Consider the following 22,437-nt stretch of genomic DNA (forward strand, 5'->3'; position numbering starts at 1 on the left):
AAAAGTTTGCGATGGGACAGGTGTGTGGTTGTGAGAGCTGCCGGCCAAGAAACCACCCTCTTAATAATAATAATCTATAATAATCTTAGAACGGCAGAGCTGGAAGGGATCCTAGAGATCATCCATTCCAGCCCCTGTCAAGGCAGCCCAGTGGAGGATTCGAACTCCCCACCTCTGGTTCCACGGCCAAAGACCTCAACCCCTGAGCTCTCCCAAGAACCCGAGTGGCTCCAGAGGAGACTTTTCATGGGGTAAAAAAAAAGCTGTCATCAACCCTCACTTTCCCCCACATCCTTCTTACAAATAATGGGGCACTCTGTACATGCCCAGGAGCCCTGTTATGATTGCAGTATTTTCTATGCCAGCAAAAGATTTATCATTTTTTAAAAAAATTGTTTGATCCTGCCTTTCTCCCTTAAAAAAGGATTTTGTGTCCTTAAGGGACCACATTTAAAAGCTTAACAAAATATACAAAAAGAAGCAAGAAAGGTCACCCTAAAAATGGTCAACAAAATACACAAAAGTTCTGAGGTTTCTCTTGATCTGTTTTTTCTGTGTCATTTAGTGGCTTCTAGGCCCCGATTTTTCTTCCAGGGCAATGCAGGCGGCTGCTCCTGCCATTGGCGTGACGACACCCCTAAAGAGCAGACCAGGCTGAGCCGAGAAGGAGACCGTCCCGGCGTCGCGCCCTCGGTGGCCGGTAGACTCAAACGCCTCTCCGTCCAAGGTCCAACTGCCCAACGGAAAGGGGTGGGCCTGGGAGAATTTCGGGGAAACCGGGAAAGAGAGAGAGAAAAAATAATAATAAGGAAGACAGAAAGCCAGAAGTAAATACAGGTATAATTTATTGCCTTCTGCTTCCTGGTAGAGGACTCTGAACTCCCGGGAGGAGGTTTGTTTCGGTCTCTCTCTTCCCCGCTGGCCGGATTTTCTCCGCAGGGGCGGAAAGGATGGCCACCCCGCGCCCCTTGGCCAGGAAGCCGAAGGCCACCCCGCCACCCCACTATTACGAGGGCTTCCTGCAGAAGAAAAACCCGTGGGAAAAGGTAAGGTTTCCTTTCCGGACGGCTCGGAGCACCGGATGGAATTCGAAGCGTCGCGCTCCGGGGGTTTCGGTCACCTTTGGGCCCCACCGGGAAAGGGGGGGTCAAAATCCTGTCCTTCGGCCAGAGAGCTCCTGCCGGCAGCAAAAGAGGACCCTGAAACACCCCCCTCCCCAAAATTTAACACAGATCCTGATTTGGGCTAACCAGCCCAGATTTTGCTTTTCTTGTGACTGTTTATCTTTTCTCCTCTCTTCTGTGCCCCCTCCACCCGGGACGGCTGGCTAGGACTACCAGAGATACTGGGCTGGGCTTCACGGACTCCTTCTGTACTTCTACAATGCCAGCCGGGATGTCCAGGTAAAGCTACGCCGGAGGGTGAGGCTGTGTGGCGTAACGGGCCCAGAGACGGTGGGGCCAAAACGAGAGGGGTGTTTTGACGTTCTGTGAAAGAGCGGCCTCCAAACGGCCCAGTCTCCAAACCAGTGCTCACCTCTTGCAAACTCAAAAGCCGTGGCTTCCTTTAGAGAGCTGGTCCATCTCACCTTAGGTCTTCCTCTTTTCCTGCTGCCTTCCGCTTTGCCTAGCCTTATGGTCTTTTCCAGGGGAATCCTGCCTTCTCAGGGTGTACCCAAAGTTACAACAGCCTCAGTTTCCACAGTGTTGCCTCCACAGAGAGTTCAGGCTCGATTTGATCTAGAACCCCCCTTGTTCTTCTCTCTGGTTGTTCAGAGTATCTGCAAAGCTCTTCTCCAGCACCAGATTTTGAATGAATTATTTTTTTATCTGCTCCGCTGGCTATCTTCACTGTCCAGCTTTCACACCCATGCAGGGGGATGAAATACAAGAATGTTGGATGATCTTCATCTTTGGTTTCCCAAGGCACCTCCTTATTCTTGACAATCTTACTTTATTGATTGATTGATTGATTGATTGATTGATTCTATTTGTACCCCGCCTATCTTTTTAAGTTCCTTCACCGTTGCCCTTCCAAGGGGAGCGAGTGCGAAGGAGTACATTTAAGACCCAATAGAGGGCCCGAGCCGTGTCGTGGATAAGACGTGAAATCGGAAGAGCAAAGCCGCTTGGGGATTCACTCTGCCCGCTCTTCCTCCCCAGTATGTTGAGAAAATTGACCTGGCCGATTTCGTCTCCCTCACCGACGAAACCCCCCCAAGAACGGCGGGAACCTGGTCCTCAGAAGGGGTGAGGATGACCCTGAAGACGAGAACACGAGAAGTGATGCTAAAGGTAATCTGTCTTTCTGTATACAGTGGGGTCTCTACTTAAGAACGTCCCTACTTAAGAACAATTCCACTTAAGAACAGCTCCATTTGCTAAATTTTGCTTCTACTTGAGAACAGAAATCCAAGATAAGAACAGGGAAAAAAAACTTTCCTGCTCTTTTTTTAACCTTAGGTCATCTTAGGTTAAAAAAAATTTCTGCCCCTAGTGGTAGGAACGTATTAACCAGCTTTGCATTAGTTCCTATGGGAACTAATGCTTCAATGTACGAACGCACCTCTACATAACAAAAAAACAGCCAGAACGGATTAATTGGTTTTCAGTCCATTGCTTCAAAATTAGCTTCGTCAGAAGTGCTTTTAACACTATTCCCTGACCTAAGGGAAAAAAAGAAAAAAATATCCCCCTCTAGTGGTAGAAGGCGGAATAGCAGCTTCCCATTCGTTTCTATTGACAGAAAAGAGCAGATACAGATTAAATGGTTTTCAATGCATTCCTATGGGAAATGCAGATTCTACATAAGAACTTTTCCACTTGAGAACCACCTTCCAATATGGATTAAGTTCTTAAGTAGGGACCCCATTGTAAAGCCCTGGCCTTGTTTTATGGAGGTCAGAGGAAAAGATTGAAGTTTTAAGGTTGGTTGGGAGAGAAGAGGATTTAATAAAACCAACCAAATTTCAGCCAGCCTCTCTCGGGGAGGCAAATCCTGCTACAACTACAGCCTCCCCAAAACACACAACAGCTTGAGGACTGGAATGCATAGATTAACGAAGATCTGTTAGTAAAGCGGTGCAGAGTCTTGGGAAGTGGGGGGGGAGATTCAGGTTTAGGAATTTTTTTTTTTTTACTTCAAGTCTCAGGGGGTTTGAGTCGAAACATTTGAGGAGGCACAGACTACAGCCTGCCCAAGGCTACAGGGAGCTGGTGCTTCTGGGATGCCCAGTGGGGAGATTCGAACTCCCAGCCTCCGGCTCCGCAGACAGAGACCTAAGTCCCCTGAGCTACCCAGCCAACCTGGGTCGCTCTAAGGAGCCATGAAAAGATACGGAGAAAGGGTAGTGGATCTACAACTCAGGAGCTGCTCAGGGTGCAAGGTTTGCTTTCTCTAAAAGCCACCGGGGGAGATCTTGCCCCCATCCTGTGGGAGAGAGTTCTGCAGGTTAACTTTCCATTATGCTGCACAATGACCCTCTTTCATTGGCCCTGATCAAAAGGTGGTGCTTTTATCGGCGTAACGAAAAGGCCGGCCTGAGCATCTCATACGGTATGTAATTCGTGAAGTAAACTTTCTAAAGGACCCAGCTCAAATTCTTTCTGCCTCGTTTTGTTTTGTTATTTTTAAAGTCACGAGATTGTTTTTCTCTGTTTAGCAAACAAAACCACAGCCATCGACTGGGGCTACGTCCTGGTTATCTGGAGATCTTTAGGTTGGCAAGACCTCACTTTGTATTGTTATTTTTTCAATAACACAATAGCAGGTAACATTGCACGTTGAACAGACCCGAAAGCCACCTCCGTTTCCATGCATGGGTGAAGCGTTAACACACCATCCAGTTCCTGGTCAGCTAGAATAGATCTAACCTCGTTTATCAAGTGTATAACAAGTTTTCTGGGCATTTGTAAAATAAGATTGTGATCCACAGAGGATTGGCTCCCTCCACCCAAATGCTGAAAAATGCAGAAAGATTGAATGCTGTACATTCTATGGTGTTTTTTTTTTTACTTCCCTAAATGGCCACACTCTGGAAATACTATTTCTGAGGGTTTTTTTTTATTCCATACTTTAAGTCGCGGATAAGTGAATCTGTGGATATTGATCCTGCAGATAGGGGAGTCCTTACCTTGCAATGGGATCACACCCATGCAACTTAGCAAATTTCTCATGCTTTTTATTTATTTATTTATTTACAAGATTTTTTTAACAGCGCCATGACCCGTGGTCTCTGAGCAGCGTACCACAATAATTATCTGTTTCTCCGTGTGATGTGTGGCCGTGTTTCCTTTCAGCTGGAGAGCCTGGAGTCCCGGGAGATGTGGAGAGGTATTATTCTCACCGTGGTGGAGGTGCGTTCGAATCCACACCCCCTCTGTTAAATAACGCTGTGCTGCTCTTGTTCAAGGAGAGCCAATTTGAGAGTTGTCCCGCGGCTCCATGATAAACTCGGAAGGGTGGGGTACTCGCCGCGGGATCCCCCCGCCGTTCACCCTCACCCCGTGGATTGGTCTGTATCCATAGAGGAGGGGCGGGTCTTTTGTAAAGCTAATGGTTCTTAATCGCCCACCATAGCACCCTGGAAAATGTGTCATCAACTCACCACTTCAATCCATGTTTGGAAGCAACCAGGAATTCAAATTGCAGGGCAGATGATGCCATAAATCCCTGGTGTTTGTAACGTCTTTTAACCTTGGCCCCAAAAATAGTGTTGTCTGCGTGGCAACACTGGTCTCCTCATCTGCCTGCGGCATGTCCTCTCATCCCATCTGGTGTCCTTCATTCCTCAGCTGAAAGTGCCTTCTACTCTGACGTTGCTTCCCGGACACCTTTATATGCTGTCCGAAGCTCTGGAGAAGGAGAAACAGCGTCGCTCCAAGCCAAGCCAACCCAACGTGAAAGAAGAGAAGGAACTTCCAAGGTGAGTGAATAAATACAGGACAGGGCTGTTAATTTTAATTTCCTTACATCCCTCTGGCCCAAATCCTGATGGCAGATTTGATTTAAGGTCAAATCTGAAGAAGAAAGGTGTCTGCTGGTGAGGGTGGCCCTTTTCCCTCCAGAGACACAGTTCCTTCAAAGCTTCATGCCCCGAGCAACCAGGCAGGGAAGCTTTCTCCTCGCCTCCCCGTGCTTGGTCCGAAAACGAAAGCCAGCTGATTTGCGGTGGGCAAGGGGAGATGGGAGCCCGGGCTTCCGGTTGGGCTCAAAAGAATGCCGTAAATTTTTCAAAAAAGAATATTGTTCCTCCATACCATTTTAGTCTGGCTATGCCAGGCATGGGGTTTTTTTGCCTGCTACTGTGTTGCCATTTTGCAATACCTCTGATCGCCCACCTCCGTGCTTTAGCTGCTTCTTCAGGGTCTCTCGGACAGAGGCCGAGGTGCTTCTGGAGAAAAATGAAAACTGCGGAAATATGTTATTACGGCCCGGTAGAGACGGGAAAAGCATCTCTGTGACCACACGGCAGGACGTGAACGGGTGAGTTTCTCTGGCCCAGCTCTGCTGCTGGCTTTGATGGGGGACTGTAAACCATGGAAACCAATGACCGTGGGACCCCTGAATCTGTAGGGGATTGGTTCCAAGCACGCTGTGGATGCTGAAGACCGTGGATAATAGCAAACTCAATATATAGCATGATAAAAGAAGAAAAAAATCCAGAAAACAGTACAGTATTTTCTCCATGTATTACCAGAACTGGCCACTAGAGAGAGACAGAGACCATGTTATTCTTCACTGACAAGAACACAGAGCATGATCTCTGGCTCCTTCTAGTGTTCAGTTCTGGTAAAAACATATTGAAAATACATGCTGTATTTTTCTTTTCTTTTTTCTTTTAATATTTTTAATATTTTCAGACAGCCGAAAAATGAAACTGTGGATACTGATCCTGTGGATACAAGGATACCTTACGCAAAGCCATTGCTAGAAGGTTAAGGAGAAACCCTTTTAAGGAAAACGATTGCTAAACTGCTGGATAGCTCAGGGGTTTAGGTGGAGCCAGAGGTTGGGAGTTCGAATCCCCCACGGGGCCTCCTTGATAGGGACAGGACTGGATGATCATTAGGGGTCTCTTCCTGCTCCACAGTTCTAAGAGGATGATGATGATGATGATGATGATGATGATGATGGACTTTCATTTTATCTTCCCACTGCAGAACCGTCACTGTCAAGCACTATAAAATCCAGGTGGATTGTGGAGAATACATCATTGATGTGGAAGAGCCGGTAAGGGGGTGATGGAGGTGTGGGTCTCAGCTACCTCAATGGTTAAGCCTAGGGCATGCTCTCTGGGGATAATGGGATTTGTAGTGTCTCTCCTTTGGAGGTCACAGGTTCAAGGTTAGTTTCATTGCCTCCAACGTTTTTCTTTAAAGTCACATTGCCTCGTCAAAACCCCTGGAAAAGCTTCACAGGATTATGCTCATTTTTTAAACCAAACTTACGATTTTTATCAAAATAATCAGAATCAGAATTTCAAGTCGTAAAGAGTTAATTTGATACCAGAAATAGGAAGGCCTTTAAATCCAGATCGTTTTCCAGCCACTCAGCGGGACGGAACTGGCCCGTTTCACTTTTCCTTCCACCATCAGATTCTGAAACAACGTCTTCAGTCCCTTTGCCCCTTTCGGAAAGTTCGGATGAAAATACAAAACGGGCGCAATGCTTCCCGGCCCTGTTTTGCTTTCCCGTTTTGGGAGCCTTAGGGAAATGATCTGAAAACGCTTGATTGGAGCAGGCGCTTAACTTCCCCAACCCCCATCTCCTTCGCCGCCTCCCCAGTTCCGCTGTTCGTCGCTCGCCCAGGTGGTGGAGTTTTTCGTGACCAACAGCAAAAGGGTCCTGGTTCCACTGTCCGTCGACGAGAGCTACGCCATGACGTTGGGTAGGTGATTTTGGGGGGTGGGTGGGGTGGGGGTTCCTTTGAGGCCAGAAATGTTCCTCCGGAGCCTTGGGAGAGAAAATCTTCACAAGAATGAGGGAAAACACTATTCAACTTGGGAGGAGGAGGAGGAAGGAAGGGAGCCCCAGAGCAACAATCTACATAAAGGGCTTACTTAGAAAAAATAAGAACAGACTTCTGCCCCAGCTCGGCTTCTGAGTAAAATACATTGGGAATAACCAAGCGTGATGTATCTTTTTACTGTTTTTGGTACATTTACTTGTACGTTTGGTCTATGACCGTATGAAACTTGATCTGATGTATCTTTTCGTTTTCTCAACCTCATCCTTCCTCACTCAGAAAAAATAATAATAATAATAAAGAACCGGCATTGGTTGCAGATCAGCTGAACCATTTTACAGTTTGGCATTAGAGTGTGTGTTCTGCGGTCTCTCTCGCATCCGGGACTTAGAAGGAATGGCTTCTCCTGAGTCCTGACCTTCTTTTCTGCCTCCTTTGTTTCCCCAGAGATCATGGAGATGGATAAAGAAAGCGGGGAAAGCATCTCAGTGCCGGCCAAGACGGCTGGGGCGCCCCCAAAACATCTGAAAGGTACCTTCACAGTTCATCCGAAAGCTGAATTCGTCCCAGCTCCTCGTTGAGGACCTGGTGCTTGTGCTGCCCTCAAATTCCCCATTGCCTTTAGTGAACGCTCTTGGGTTTCTTATCCTAAGGAGTGCTATTTTTTATTATTATTATTTTAGATTAGAGATTCTGTTGTTGTGGATTCCTGTACGGCTGTCATCCTCCAGGAATTCCTGCATGGCTGGGGGCTGGACTAGATGACCTTTTGATGCCTCTACCAACTCAACCATCCTTGAAGTCTACAAACCTCACGTTTGCCCGCTTTGCCTCGCAGGTAGCCCTGGAGGAGAAAAACCATCCCTGCCCCCGAGAGACCGACCACCTCTTCCCCGTCCTCCACCAGTCCCCCCAGTTAAGTCCCCAGTCCCCAGCCGAGAGGACCAACCCGAGCACGTCTACATGCAGGAAGATCCCCTGGAGCAGACCTACATGAACGACGGTGAGTCAAGGAGGTCCACCGCGCTTGGAAAGGGCGCAGTGTTTTTCCACAACTTTCGTTGAACTCCTTCCTTCCTCTGGTTTTACTTTTGCGCGAACGAAAGCATTAGCAAATGTTAAATTCAAATTCTCGCCAGTTCCTTCTTGTCAAGATGCAAAAGGGAAGCAGAAACAGAAAACATTCTCTCCCCACCCCTCAAAATCCGCACTTGCTCAGATCCTTTCCACAATGTGAAGGGGAAGTTACTTTTCAACACTTCAACAACAATCAAGACAACAGAACCCCCTTATCCGCGGGATCAATATCCACTGATTCCCCTATCCATGGTCTGAAAAATATTTTAAAAGAAAAATCCGAGAAATGTATATTTTTAAAGGGACGGTTACCAGAACAGGCCATGAGACGGAGCAAGAGATCATGCTGCCTATAGTGTTCACAATAATCTGCATTTTTCAGTATCCACGGGGGGGGATTGGAACCAACCCCCCGTGGATACAGAGGTCCTTCTGCATCATGCATTGCAGGGAAAATACATTTAAAATAGCCGTCTTAGCAGGAGAGAAACCTGCATTTTTTTTCAACAGACCCTTTTCATACGGGGGGGGGCGTGGCTTGCCCTCGCTAGAAAAAGGCTTTCTCTTTTCTTTGCTGTGTTTTCTCGTCGAACATCGTACCTTCCATCGGAATGGAGAACACAGATTCGGTCGAGCCAAACCCAAGCTTTGGCTTCCTCGAGGATGTTTATGTCCCATATTTTTGTAAGGCTCGGGGTCCCTTCTTCCGGATCCTTTTAAACGGCATCACGGGTGTTTTTCTCGTCCTCCGAGATGTGGCCAAGATGGTGAGGACCCCATCTTCTGGACGCCAGGAAGCCAGGCTTTTTAAAAATCAGAAACTGACCCCTTTCTCACAACCTAAGACTTATTTTCTTAGACTCTGCAATCAACCAGCCATCATCATTATAATTCTGATTGATGGCAACCCTCTTCAGGGTTTTCCCCGTAGACGGAATACCCAGGTGGTTTTTTCCCATTCCCTTCCTTTAGGGGGCGCTCTGGGACGGTGCCGCTTGCCCAAGGCCACCCAGGCTGGCTCTTCTCCTGGGATGCCCGTGGGGAGGGGGGATTCGAACTCCCAACCCTACGGCTCCACAGCCAGAGACTCAGACCCCTGAGCTATTCAGCCGAAAGGAGACACATAACAGGTGGGAAGTCAAGGCGACACTTATAGCTCCTGAATCTTTTCCTAAAAGCTCCACTAGTGTTATTTGGGGGTTTCTCGTTTTGCAGCCTCACCTGTCTTCAGAAGCCCCCCAAAAGTGACTCAAAGAACCTCCGGCCGCCTGGCGTCGCTCCCCAGAAGTTTTTCAATTGGTAAGTCAACACCCCACTCACCAGTGGGATGGCTGAGGGAAGACACGCACAGAGAGAACCGGGGGGGGGCATGTTTCTCACACACAACCCTGCAAGGTAGTATGGTTGGTGGGGCAACGGGAGGGGGGAGGTCCTGTCGGGCAGAGGTAGGGGCGCCAGAGAGAGTCCCGAGGAAACAGTGAATGTTCACACACACACACACACACACACGCAGGCGAAGATTCGCAGATTCGCACCAGAGACGGGAAACCACACAGAACGCGCAGACATTCAGCCATCTTGGAAGTCACAGCGAGGGGTTAGCCGAAAATTTAGGGGAGGTCACCCCCTCAATAAAATGACCAGCAAGGGAGGAAATTAAATGTAATAATTAATCCTGATTTTTTTCCATGGGGGGGAGAGAGAGGACGGAGGAGAGAAAAGAAGGGTTTATTCTGTCATTGTCCCTCGAGGCACGTAAATACTTCAGGGCCACTGGGCCTAAGAAGGCCAAACCTACAAACCAAGGTCTCCCCCATGTTGTCTCTCTGTAGGCATGTCTGAGGAGCTGGAGCGGAAACTCCAGGAACGGAGGGCCACCCTTCAAGAATGAGAACCCGCCAGCCTCTGGCTTTCAGGGAGAAGGATCAGTGCTCTCGAACTCGCGCTTTCGGGCATCTCTGGACTCCGAGATATAAACCATTGCTTTTCCTTTTTTGCAAGAAAAAGGCAAATTTTCAATTTGATTTCACAGCTCTGAGCTAAACGGCCCAAGGGTGTGGCTTGAGCCATCCAGAATTTTTTTTAATTTGAAAATTCGGTCAAAATCATGAGGACCGGATTCTCTTTATTTCCAATGTGTGTGGGATCTTTTTGCTTTGGGGGGGGTAAGAGTTCGACAGAGCCGGCAGACGTTCCACAGGGGAAATAGCTAAGCTGGATGGCCTGATCTCATCTTGTGACAGAGAGTCCCACCGGGCACTGAGACATGGAAAAGATGCATCGGCGCCCAGTCCACATACAAACACAGCAAGTTGGTGGGTTATGCATAAATCTAAAGTTTATTATTAAGGCCGGAAGCTGAGTTTTCGTGTGTGTAGTGAGACAGTAAAAACACAAATTTTTCAAACAGAAATATTAATTCAAAATAAAATTCTCTAGACTCTCACCTTTCTTCCCTTGACATTCACAAAGATGCATTTTTTTTAGTCTATAAGGCCCAGAATCCACAGCCATCTCAACCAGAGGATAATGGGATGTGTAGTCCGGAGCCCATCCCTTTCCCGAACTTTACCGTCTGGAACCTTGCATGCATTATTTCAGGTGGGGTGAACCAAACCAAAGGGGGGAAGTGAACAAATATGGTAGGGCCCCCCGTATCCACAGGATCAATAACCGCGGATTCGCTTATCCACGGTCTGGAAATATTTAAAATATTTAAAGGATAATCCCCCCCCAATACCTGTTTTTTAACATTAAAGTCACCAGAACTGGTCCTTAGAGGGAGACAGAGGCATGCTATGTATGACATTCATTTTTAAAATAGCATTCTGCATTTTCCAGGACCCACAGGGAGGGGTGTGGGCTTGGGAGCGAATTCCCGTGGATACGGGGGTTCCTATTGTAACCTACATTAGAGACATGACCCTGATTTCCCAGGAGACCTAGCAAAGGGGCTTGGTGCACCGTGGCCCTATATAATGTCAACGTTGAGCTGCCAGCCTCCCGAAAAACTCAGCTTTCTGTTTCAAATGAAACCAAGTTTCTGTCCCTCATGGTGGCTGAGATAGGAAGGAAGTGTGACGGACCTGCCTGCCAGGATCTCCCTCATCAGAGGAGAGACTGGAAACAACCGCCCAGATTCATGCATGCTTCCCACCCACCCACCCCGGACCTCTCCACTTCTGCAGTAAAATAAAACTTAAGTTGCTATCCCTCATGATATGGAGAAAATAAGAAGGATGAGCAGCAGGCAGGACAAACGTGGCAGAACCGTGGTGTGCTCTCAGAAAGACATCCCAGCGGGATCTGTGGGGGTTTACTCTTAGGTAAATCACTTCTAGGGCTGAACTGGGGCCAAACCGAAAGATCCTTTTCCGACAATGCTGGAAATTTGCGCGAACAATCGGAGAAACTGCAGTGAAACAGGTTTCGGACAGCCAAATTTGTCATACCCAAAGGTTGGCCTCTTCGTCCCGCTCCCATCCAGTTTCCCTCCCCTCGTGGCTCACTCCTTACTGAGATTTTTTTTTGGGGGGGGGATGAATGCTGGTGTGTCCCACATCAAGGGAGCAGCGAATCCACTCTGGGTTTTCCACTTCCCAGAGCTGTCCAAGAGGCGCAACTCGATTCCTAAGCCACTCCAGTCCCTTGGAGAACTGCTTTTTAAAAAAATCGGGCTGAAACCCAGAGCTGATCCTGCAATGAACTGGCCTCGCTCAGAGTGCCGGGTGCGAAACAGCCAAATGCCGGATTTGAATATGAAAAAAGAAACCTAGCATGGAAGAGATGCAGACACACTTGCACCCAGTGGCGGGCGCAGCGTTTTGATCCGTACGATACCCACCGCCCGGGCTCCTGTTGAAGGCAAGAAGTGGGGGATTTGGCAGCAGGAGCCTTTAAAGAAACCTCCAGCGGACAACAGCAAGACACGTGGTTTACAATCGTAGACAGATAAAATAATCCATAATACATTCGTGGCGTGGAGGTTTGGGGAAGGTTTTCCAGTCCGTTTTGAGACTCGGAAATCCAAGTGTTTCCTTCCAGAGGGGGAAAAACCGCACTCATTTTGGGAAGAAAAATAATAATAATAATACTGCAAGAGAAGTCTGTTTCCCCGGAAAGTTGGGAGGTGGCGAGGCTGGCGTTCTCCCGGGGCGAATGGGCGGCGTAGTTTTCCTAAGACAAGCTGGCGGTGGAGCTGCTGGTGGCGCTGTTCCGTTTCTGAAGGCATTTGACCGCGCTGGGGACTTGCAGGCCAGAATACACGTGGAAACTCCCACACCAGACCTACGTGAAAAAAGAGAGCAAGAGAAGGGGGGGGGGGGAATCTCGGAATCCAGGCCACCGGCTGCTCCTGCAGCGGGGACCTTTGGCCCTTCCTGACATCTTGGGACTACGACGCCCATCATCCCCAGCTCAGGGGTGACGGGAGTTACACCACCCCGGGAGGCTCACAGCTGCCCTGCCCCCAATATCGCCCAATCCTCTCTCAATGCAATGACCTTAAAAGCAGGATGGATTACAATTCCCATGATCCCCCATCCATGGGGAGGATGGGAGCCACATCCAATGACATCTGAAAAGCCATTTTTCACCGCCTCTGGTTTATCTGCGCATCCCACCGACAGCCGATGCTCACTTGTCGATTTCTGCACATCTGCCCTCCCTTGCTCCAAATTCACCCCATTCTCTGCCCTCCGTTGCCGTTATTAGGTCCGATTGCTGCAGGTCACCAGGAGAGGAGGAATCGACACCCTTTGTCAATGTGTACACTTTTGCTCTGACTTGCCTCTCCCTGAACATTATTAAGCTGCGGTTCTTTGCAATTTTTTGACCACCGCGAAAACAGCCTCGTTCCCGGCCCAAAACCTCTTACCATAAACGCTGGGAGAACGGGTTGGGTGAATCTGGCCCGAAAGGTGTGCAGAAGCTGCTTGGTTTTGGCGTTGTAGAACGAGAGGAAGCCTAGAAGTGAGCGAGAGGGGGGAAGAGACGAAGTGGGTTCGTTCAGGACAGGAAGAGATAGATCCACAGTCTGCGGCGTGAGCCCAAGGAAGTGGGAGAGAGGAGATCCCAAATAAACCTTGCCAGATTGTGCCGCAAGATCCCGCTAGCCTAGCCTCCTGGGATTGATTCCAAGCCACATCCCCCCCCTTGCGGATACCAAAAACTGCAGATAACAAGAGACCCTACACTCCACAAAGAATCTGGCGCCCTCTTGTGGCCAGTTTTGGTCATTACACCATGGAAATACATATTCCTGTTTTTTTTTCTTTTGACATTTTTAATATTTGAAAACAAATGAAATTGTGAATGCTGATCTCGCGGAGATAGGAAAAGAAGCGTCTGCCCTCGGTGACCACCAAACTCCTCTGCCTTCTCTCTAACCTTCCCTTGACCCTCTCCGGTGATTACTCGCTGGGTGGTGACCTCACCTTCGTGAAAATTGCAGTAGACGCCGATGACATCCGGGACCACCACGTCTAAGAGCTTGGCTTTGTTGTTGTGCTTGGCGGTGAAGCTGACCTGGAGCCAGTTGTTCAAGTGGAGGCACCAGGAGGACGGGGTCTTCCCCAGCTGGTCGAACTTGCCCAGGCTCCGGTACGCCACGCCGACGGCAAAGGCTTTGCTATCCCGGTCGTAGCGCACCTCCCAGTAGTGCTCGCCTGCGTCGATCAATGTGTCGCCTACGGCAGGAGAGGGAAGAAACCCCGTTGGGCGCGGGATCCGGAAAGGGACACGCTCCTTCACCTCTTCTTGAGATAACACGGACCGAGAGGGTGCACCGGGGGGGTTTGGAACCACAAGCTCTGTGGCTGGATCCGGCCCCCTCCCATTTTCCAAAGGGACACCCTTCTGGGTTCAGATTTCACTGCACTTTCTCTTAAGCGGATGCAGAGTTTCGTCTGGAAATCCAAATTATCCCTGTCAAAATTTAGGGAAAGAAACACAAAAACCTAGGCCACATTGGGGAACGATGATCAGAAACGCACGGTCCTAAATTGTTAATCCTTCACAACCGCCGAATTCCAGCCAACTGGGCAAATACAGCGTATAAAAAATATATCGTCTTCAATAGTACTTTTTTAAAAAGTGATTTAAAAAAAGAGATCAGAACATTCCCGAACTTTGTCCGTGTAGTAAACCTGTCCGTATGACTCTTCCCATACATGTGAATGTTGGTTTTAGCTCCGCCCCTTGACTTTCTGGAACCTTCCCTGCCCCACCAACAAATTGGCTCCGCTCAGCTGCTCCCCGACGGGGAAAAACCCGAGCGGAAAGGAGAGGCGCCTCAATTGGGTCTAAAGTTGGCAACCCAAAAGGGCCCGTCTTACCTAATACTGTGTAGGATTCAGCGGTGAAGCGATCCCGTCCCCCTCGACCCGTGGGCATTCTTTTTGGAGACTGGAGGCTCCTGCGCGAAAGAAGGACGGAAAGACAAGAAGGAAATACGGGAGCATTGGCATGCAAAATAATGACCGTGGAGTTTGGGTTCAAGACGCCAACCTGCACGACTCCACCTAGTTTCCTGCTGAGAAAGAAAGCTCCCAGCTAGCACTGGGACAGAAACAGGAAGCTAGGCCTAGCTCCCTCTTAGCCGGTTCTCCTGTATCCACAGGGGATCAGTTCCAATCTGCCCCCTCCCCGTGGATACTGAAAAATGCAGATGATAGTGAACACTATTGGTAGAGTGAACATTATGCATAGCATGGTCTCTGGCTCCGTCTAGTGTCCAGTTCTGGTAACTTCATCTTTTAAAAATAGATACTGTATTTAAAGGATTTTTCTTTTAATATTTCAAAATATTTTCAGACAGCGGATAAGTCAATCAGTGGATACGGGGATCCTTCTGTATTGTGATTGTTTTCTTTGCTGTGGCCTCTCTGTGTCGTGTCCTGCTAGGCCAGAGGAGACGGCCCGAGCGAGCGTACCTTGCTGGGGAGTTCACTGGCGAAGCGGTACGGCCCTTCCCGTCTTTTTCTCGAGCCTTGATGTCCTGCACTTTTCCCCCCATGGCGTCCCATTCCACACTGAGGTCTTCCACCTTGAGATTCTGGTGGCTGGTGGAGGAATCCAGCCGGAACATGAAGGCTGAAAACGAAAGCAAAGGATTTTATTCCCCTCACGAGATCGGCTCTGTAGGACAGCAACAACCGGAAAGGACTTCATCATCATCATCATCATAGAACGGCATTGCTGGAAGGGATCCTAGAGATCATCCAGTCCGGCCCCTGTCCAGGAGGCCCAGTGGGGGATTCGAACTCCCAACCTCTGGCTCCACAGCCAGAGAGACCTCAACCCTTGAGCTATCTAGCAAACTAGATTCAGAAATTTGCTCACAACCTCTGCTCTCAAAGCAGACTTAAGCCATCAGCTTTTTAAAAAACTGAATTCTTGAAATAATATTTAAGGGTTGCCCATGTGGCACATAAATTCTGCTGCAGTTTCCACTGGTCCCTAGCCTTGTGTTCGCTGCTTTCAGACAACACAGCATCCTCACCATAGAGGTGCGGGTGGTCCCGATTTTGTGGTGCTGGTGAATTCACTCCGGGTTTTTGGTCAAACTTCCCAGAGGTAGCAAGGAAGGAAGGAGCTGATGATGGATAGAAGGAAGGAAGGAAGGAAGGAAGGAAGGAAGGAGCTGATGATGGATAGAAGGAAGGAAGGAAGGAAAGAAGGAAGGAAGGAAAAGCTGATGATGAATAGAATGAAGGAAGGAACTCACCTCGCGTCTCCAAGGTGACAGGCTCAGAGAACTCCCCAGCCACTGCCTTATTACATGCTTTGACCCTGAAATTCATGTATTTCCAATCAAACTTCAGCCCTGTGGAAGCGATTAAAAAAATGGCATCCATTCAGAAAGAGGTCATTCTGACTTCCGGAGCGAGGGCTCTCTCTCTCTCTCTCTCTCTCTCTCTCTCTCCACACACACACACACAAACACCCCTGCCCACTGTGGGTCCAATCCCCCCCGCCTGACCGGAGAGGGTGTATTCGGTCTCCTTGATGCCCTCGATCACCATCCAGGGCTGGTCTTCTTTCACCCGAGGTGGCCCCTCGAAGTTGGTCTTGCGGTACTCCAGCACGTAATGGTCAATTTTGCTGTCCTCTTCCGGCATCTTCCACACCAGCGTCACGCAGTTGTCGGCCACCAACGATTCTGCCAGGTCGATCTCGGGCGCGCTGGGGACTGGGGGGGACGGCCAAATGGGAGGGTCACCAGCGTTGCCTGGAGCTGACCCTTCCTGGCTCCCGCCTTTCCTTTCAGCGGCTTCATGTCTTCCCACCCCCACCCCGTGGTCTGCCCAAATTTTCGGAACCAGCCTCTCCCCAGTTTCCAATGGGTCAAGTGCGCTAGACTACAAAAGAAGCTCCTGCTGGGTCCCACCCCGCCACTGCTTTTCTGTTTCCACAGAGCCGTAGGTGGAGAAGATCACCATCATCATCTTTGATCTGCAGAGCTAGAAGGGACCCTATAGATCATCAAGTCCACATCTAGAAGGGACCCTATAGATCATCAAGTCCACATCTAGAAGGGACCCTACAGATTGTCCACAGCTAAAAAGAACCCTATAGATCACAGGTAGAAGGGACCCTATATATCAAGTCCAGTGCTAAAGGGGACCCTATAGATCATCAAGTCCATAGCTAGTCCAAGTTTGTAACATCCTGGTACGCTTTCACCAGGGAAGAAAAGCCCACCAATTTCCAGTGACATCACGACAGCCTGACAAGATGACAACCAACCCGAGATCACCCAGTTTTCTTCTTGGCCAAAGGAGGGCTAGAACCTTGATCTCCTTCCATCTCCATTTGGCGCCGTGACCCCCACAGACCCCCTTTTCCCATCAGAGCCGCTCCCGAAGTTACCTGGCAAAAATTTCAGAGACTGCAGGATCCGGCGTTCTTGGGCAAAATCGACCATCAGGTGGCTCATGTTGTCGCTGACTTTGGCTTTGAGTGATAGCCGGAAGGCGGGGGCCATGGTCACGCTGCGGGATGCCGAGGAGACGACAGGGATGGGGGTGGGGAGATGAAGGATGATGACAAAATAGATCCCAAAGTTTAGACCCCGAGAGAATTTAGCCAACTCTCAGAGGTTAATAAGGGTGACTTGACCTGCCTTTATGAAAGGGATCGGATTCAGCACCTTGGAGAGTTCTGGTGTGGTGCAGAGTAAATCCTGAACTGGCTTTCGCGCCCCCATGGAAGCGGAGTCACCCGCTTCTGCAGGCTGGCCAGAAAGGACAGATAAACTGCCTTCCCCTCACTGTCTCTGGGCGTGTTTAAAAACACACTTGGAAAGCTGGGATTGAGGGACCCGGAGGCACGCGCAGAGTGCCTCGGGCTTACCAGGAAGTGACCACAATTATAATCATTCAGGGAGCCGACTGGAGGGGAATTATTGAGACAAAGTTTCAAATAAGGATAAAGGCCCCCTCTGAGCATGTGCCTAAGATTTTTCCCTAAGGCCCCTTGCCTCAAAAAAAGAAGAAAAGGGCATGGGAATCAAACCACAGCATCCCAAACCAGGGGATGGGAGGGATTGAGCAGCTCTGGAACCCAGGACCAGGTAGAGTACCGTGGGCACCATTTTATGTTCAAAGGGGGGGAAAAGGCCAGCCCTGTCGATGTACAGTCCTGGGCGGGCCCCGTACCTGTCTTTGATCTGTTTCGCCGCCTTTGGGGAAGCGTGAGGAAAGAGGGAGAAGGGGAGGCAGGAGGGAGAAATGGAAGAGAGGGGAGGAAGAGAGAAAACAGGGACATCAGAAGAATGGGCCAGAAACAGCAACATTTAGGACAACCCAACAGAAAAACCCATGCATTCCTATTTTGCCTGTGTAAGCGCATCAAGCATGTTGCGTTTGTAAATCTGAATATTTTCCCCCTCCTTGCTCACCCGCAGAGGAATCGGGGCAGCCGCCATGTCACAGCCACTGTCCATCCGCTCCGGGTTTTGGGCCGAACTTTACGCCATTGCTGAACCATTTTTTGGGGGGGGGAACACAGCTCGGTGCTTGGGGGTCAGTGTGCTGGGAGGTTCAGCAGGCAAAGCCTCGCTCTTGTTTTTTTTTTCCTCTCCCCCTTTCCTCTTTTTACCTGGTTGAAATCGTGGTTTTCCGCACCTTGGAGGGTCTGGTTCGCCGTCTCCAGCAAGTCCTCCGAGCTCTCCAGAGCCTTCGCACAGGCGGCGAGCTGGTTCTGTGCCACGGCGAGCCAAAAAAAAGGGGGGCAGAGTAAAAACCTATGCGTGGATTTTCGCACACACTGTTCGAACGGAAAGAGCGCCTGAGCAAAACCAGAGGGCTCCTGGGCATGCACAGAGTGCACGGTTTCACAGCGACATCCCCATCCACTGGAACCAACAGAAGAGTCACTCTCTCTCACACATCTCTCCCTCCCTTACCGTGTGAGCAAAACTCCCATCAGACCCAACTGGAGTAGCTTGTGGTTGGGGGATGATGGGACATGGAGTGCTGCACAGCAAGGAAAGGCCCCTTCAGCCCACGCCTGCTATCCCAGGAATGCTGCGATATCCTTAAGATCAAGGTGCCCAGGTAGAGAGAGAGAGATGGGCTTAAGGGAGGAATCATGGCTGGGAGGAATGGCTCTATGGAACCTCCATGGCCTGCCGCAGTGTATCTTTGAAGAACAGATTTTTTTTTCTTTTTTGAAGGCAACTGTTTCAAGCAAGTGGAGGGTCTGGGAAGAAAAGCAGAGTTCCCTCTTACCTGGAGCTCGTACGTCCGGCTGGCTCGATCCTGCTTGATCTTCATGATCATCCCTTCCTTCAGCTCATCCAGTAAAGAGTAGAGTGACTGAAACTCGCCTTCTAGATCCTTCTGGACCCGATCCGAATTGGCCTGGTGGAAGCAAACAAACCTGAGTGAAACAGGAGAACCGTAGAGGTGCTATTTCGCCATTTGCAGCCTTTATTTCCATTCTTCCGCTGCAAAACTCCCGGAATACAGTAGGTCCCCCTTATCCATGGGATCAGTATCCACTAATTCACTTATGCCTGCTTTGAAAATACTAAAAAACATGAAATGGGAAAAAACAACAACCCAGAAATATGTATTTCTAACAATCACTTTCCCACAACTGGCCACAAGACGTCTCTACAGGCCATGCTATGTACAGCATTCACTATTATAAGAGTGTTTACTATTATCCACGGTTTTCAGCATCCACAGGGAGGGTTAGAAACAGCAATGTTGAGGAACAAAGCCATGTATCGCAGCTTGAGGTCTTTAGAGGGAATGCTGAGACATTGCAGGCAAGACATAAACGATCACACCCAGATCTGGCCGCGTTCTGCCCCCTTTACCTCCACGTTTTGGAGCATCTGCTTTAGCAAATAGATGAAATTCTGGATCTCTTCATTTTTCACGGCCAGGGTGGTGATGATCTTCCTCAGAGCCTCCTGGGAAACAGGAGAGGAAAGCCACAAAATGAACAGATCCCGTTTTTATCTGGGCAAAGAGGGGCTGAGATTTCCACCTATCTATTGGCCTATTTATTTGTTTGTTTGTTTGTTTGTTTGTTTGTTTGTTTGTTTGTTTCGAAGAAACAAAGTTTTAAGATCGCATGGTTTCAAAACAAGCTATTCCAAAATTTTGTGGGGGAAAAATGCAGCCGGCTGACCTTGCAGGGCGGTCGTGAGAACAAAAGCAGAGGGAGGTATAAGGTGCAAGCTAGATGGAAGGCAGGATATAAATGGAACCAATAAATAATAATTAAAGAGAATAAGTCATAGGTTAGGTGGCCGGAAAGCCTCTAGTACAGAATGCTGTGGTCATATGAAGTTTCTTTGAAAAATCCCTGAACTTAGAAAAGCAGCATCTCAAGCTGAGACCCACCCATCTCCGATCCTTGAGGGGGTTAGAGTTCTACATGGCAGGGATTATCAATGTCAGATGTCGCCAGAAGCTTAGGATCAGATCATCCACTCCGTGGGACTGCTTCTCCCTCCCACCTTTTCTCCCAAACCTGATAACTTCCCACCACCTGAACCGAGGTGGAGCCATGGCAAAGCAATCATCTTTAGTTTCCTAAATCAAGGGCCACGGGAACCTAGCCACGTTATTAAGGCACAGAGACAGAAAATCCCATAAGAATTGTTCTTTTTTTCCTTCCGCTAGCAATAAAACCCTCATAATCCCAAAGGGAATAACTCACTACCTTTCCAGCTTCGGGGCCACGTGGAATCTGGTGGACCTGATCCACCTGAGGCCAACTGCAAAGATTTTCCCCAGCTGCCAAGAACCCCTAAATTTCCTTCTTTTCCTCTTTACCAAACATGAAATGCAAACCAATCGCGTTTTCGACGTTGGTGTCATCTGGCCCTCCGCTACGGACACGATCCGTTAAAAGGACAATCCCCGCCATGTAGAACTCTAGCATATCAAGGATCAGGGGGTTTGCGCCTTGATGCGCTACTTTTCTAAATTCGGGGATCTTTCAAAGCAACCTCATGCCTTTCGGGAGTCTGTCTGTCTCGCATTTCCTTCCTCTTCTCCTGCCACCTTCCACCTTTCTCAGCAAGACGGTCCTTCGCAGGGAAGCCTAGGATGACAGCCTCAGCGTCAACATTTTTGCTTCCGTACCAGATGCTAAAGAAACAACGCATGACTTTGATTTCGGGACTTAAGTTTAACAAGTGAGGAGAGATGGGGAGACAGGTCAGATCACAGCATCTCTTTCTTCCAGGATCACCCTCCATCATCTCCCCATGGATGTTTCCAAAATAAGTAAAAATAGGCCTCCTTCCTTCAAAGGCCTCTCCCCCCACCTCTGCTTCCTCACCTGCCCAGCCCTGAAGGCTTTTCTCAAGAACCCAAGGAGGAAATGACAAAGCAGGTGAGGAACAAGCCGGTGAGATCAAGGTGGGCATAAAAACACACAAAAAGGTAAGAAACCCATCTTCCAATCCCACTTGGCACTCAGCGATTCAGAGGCCAAGACGGCTTTTTAAAATCAACGACCCAGCTCGGAGCATCTTTTCATCCCCCTTGCGGTCCAGCCATGGCTGTATCCTTTCCTTCCTGCCTGCCTCCCGCCTCTCTCAGCATCGTTACCTTTTGGTCCTCCATGGCTGGAAGTCTGGAATCAAATTGGATTTCCTTGCTTTTTTCCTTTTCTTTTTTTGGTTCTCTTTCTGTTTTTTTGGAGCTCAGTTCCCAAAATTTGAGGCTCTGGAAAGAAAATGAAGTTGGGAGGGGGGGGGTGTTCTGGCGATGACGGTCCCCACCTCCAGCCCAGGCTGTGGGTTTAACAAAGCTGAGGGGGGAGAAGGGGAGGGGGAAGGCTGAGCACCCAGCCTCCCTGCACAGCTTGGAAGGCATGCTGGGAAATGTAGTCCTGGCCACAGAGAGACACACACACAGGGAAAAAAAGACTGGAACACTGTAGACAAAGGGGGGGGGACCTAAAAGCGACAAAGAGCAGGGAGAAAGGACATGAGCCAAGCCACCGCCGGGCTCCCTGATGTCTGCAGTGGATCTTTCTTGAAGGCAGCGGAGAGGATTCATGCAGGATTCGTGCCTGCTATGCAAAAACCAAAACTCAATATGGAGGAAACTCAGTCTCTTTAGCTCATTCTGAGACCCTTGTAGGAGGAAATATATTTTTGTTAAAGTTGTCAGAGATTACAGACTTTTCAAGCTTCTCCAGCAGGCTCAGCTCACCCGAGGTGGTCTTGCGTCCTGCCCCGTTCTCTCGAGCCACGTCTACCGTGGAATGGAGGGTGAATGGCACGTCCGTGGCCAAATGGACGGAGGCTGGAGAAGATGGCTCAGCACCCGATGTTTCTATGAGCCCAAGAGGCAGAATACTCTTGACATGGTGTGGGTACATTTGATAAGACATGATCAGCTCAGGGACTTGCGCCTCCAGCTGAGGAACCTCGGGTTGGGAGTTCGAATTCCCCCACTGGGCCTCCTGACAGGGTCAGACCCCAAATCCATAGGGTGCCTTCCAGTTCTGCCCTTCAAGATTGCTGTTATTTCATTAACTGAGCATAACCCCCCCAAAAAGCGGACATGAACAGTAAGTGAAATATTTGAAAACTGAAGCAAGAAGGATACCATGAAAGACCGAAGAGTTTTATTCGCCCAGATGTGTGTGTGTTTTTTTCTTTACTGACAGTTGTACTTATCTTTGAATGCTTAGGGCTGCTCTCTGCACATGCACAAAGATGGACCACCGCCTCCAAGTGGATGTTAGATCAATCTTCCTGGTCTTTAAGGTTCTCGAAGACGCCTTAGGGAGGTTTTTTGTTGTTGTGTTTTGTTTTGTTTTGTTATAACACACTGACGTAGCTAATCCCTAAAAACTGTGAACATGCTGGGAAGGGCGACAGAGTGAGAAACAGTGAAAGGAAGCCCAACGAG

The 22,437-nt window shown here is 49.1% G+C and overlaps 2 protein-coding genes across 3 annotated transcripts; one reads left to right on the forward strand and one right to left on the reverse strand.

The window, feature by feature from the left end:
• The first annotated feature begins 584 nt into the window (after nucleotides 1-584).
• Nucleotides 585-10,490, forward strand: STAP2 (signal transducing adaptor family member 2). Its single transcript, XM_020794274.3, has 12 exons — nucleotides 585-1,046; nucleotides 1,332-1,403; nucleotides 2,163-2,294; nucleotides 4,299-4,355; nucleotides 4,794-4,924; nucleotides 5,353-5,484; nucleotides 6,162-6,231; nucleotides 6,787-6,889; nucleotides 7,415-7,498; nucleotides 7,806-7,970; nucleotides 9,260-9,343; nucleotides 9,877-10,490. Exons 1-12 carry the CDS (start codon nucleotides 951-953, stop codon nucleotides 9,933-9,935), a joined length of 1,185 nt encoding a protein of 394 aa, XP_020649933.3. The 5' UTR covers nucleotides 585-950; the 3' UTR covers nucleotides 9,936-10,490.
• On the reverse strand, nucleotides 10,361-21,856 carry FSD1 (fibronectin type III and SPRY domain containing 1). Of its 2 annotated transcripts, XR_012080610.2 has the most exons (14): nucleotides 21,124-21,856; nucleotides 19,374-19,469; nucleotides 18,778-18,909; nucleotides 18,146-18,247; nucleotides 17,704-17,726; nucleotides 16,916-17,037; nucleotides 16,026-16,235; nucleotides 15,771-15,869; nucleotides 14,977-15,136; nucleotides 14,380-14,459; nucleotides 13,480-13,731; nucleotides 12,921-13,009; nucleotides 12,139-12,331; nucleotides 10,361-11,950 (listed from the first exon to the last, which is right to left on the reverse strand). XR_012080610.2 is itself a non-coding variant. In XM_020794262.3 (13 exons), exons 1-13 carry the CDS (start codon nucleotides 21,574-21,576, stop codon nucleotides 12,221-12,223), a joined length of 1,929 nt encoding a protein of 642 aa, XP_020649921.3. In that variant the 5' UTR covers nucleotides 21,577-21,856; the 3' UTR covers nucleotides 10,361-12,220. The 2 variants fall into 2 exon arrangements, 1 of the variants encoding a protein (XP_020649921.3); XM_020794262.3 differs by having other exon boundaries at nucleotides 10,361-12,331.
• Between the last annotated feature and the right edge of the window lie 581 nt (nucleotides 21,857-22,437).

This window comes from Pogona vitticeps, chromosome 7, assembly GCF_051106095.1.
Source record: "Pogona vitticeps strain Pit_001003342236 chromosome 7, PviZW2.1, whole genome shotgun sequence".
In the NCBI taxonomy this organism is placed as follows: Eukaryota; Metazoa; Chordata; class Lepidosauria; order Squamata; family Agamidae; genus Pogona; species Pogona vitticeps.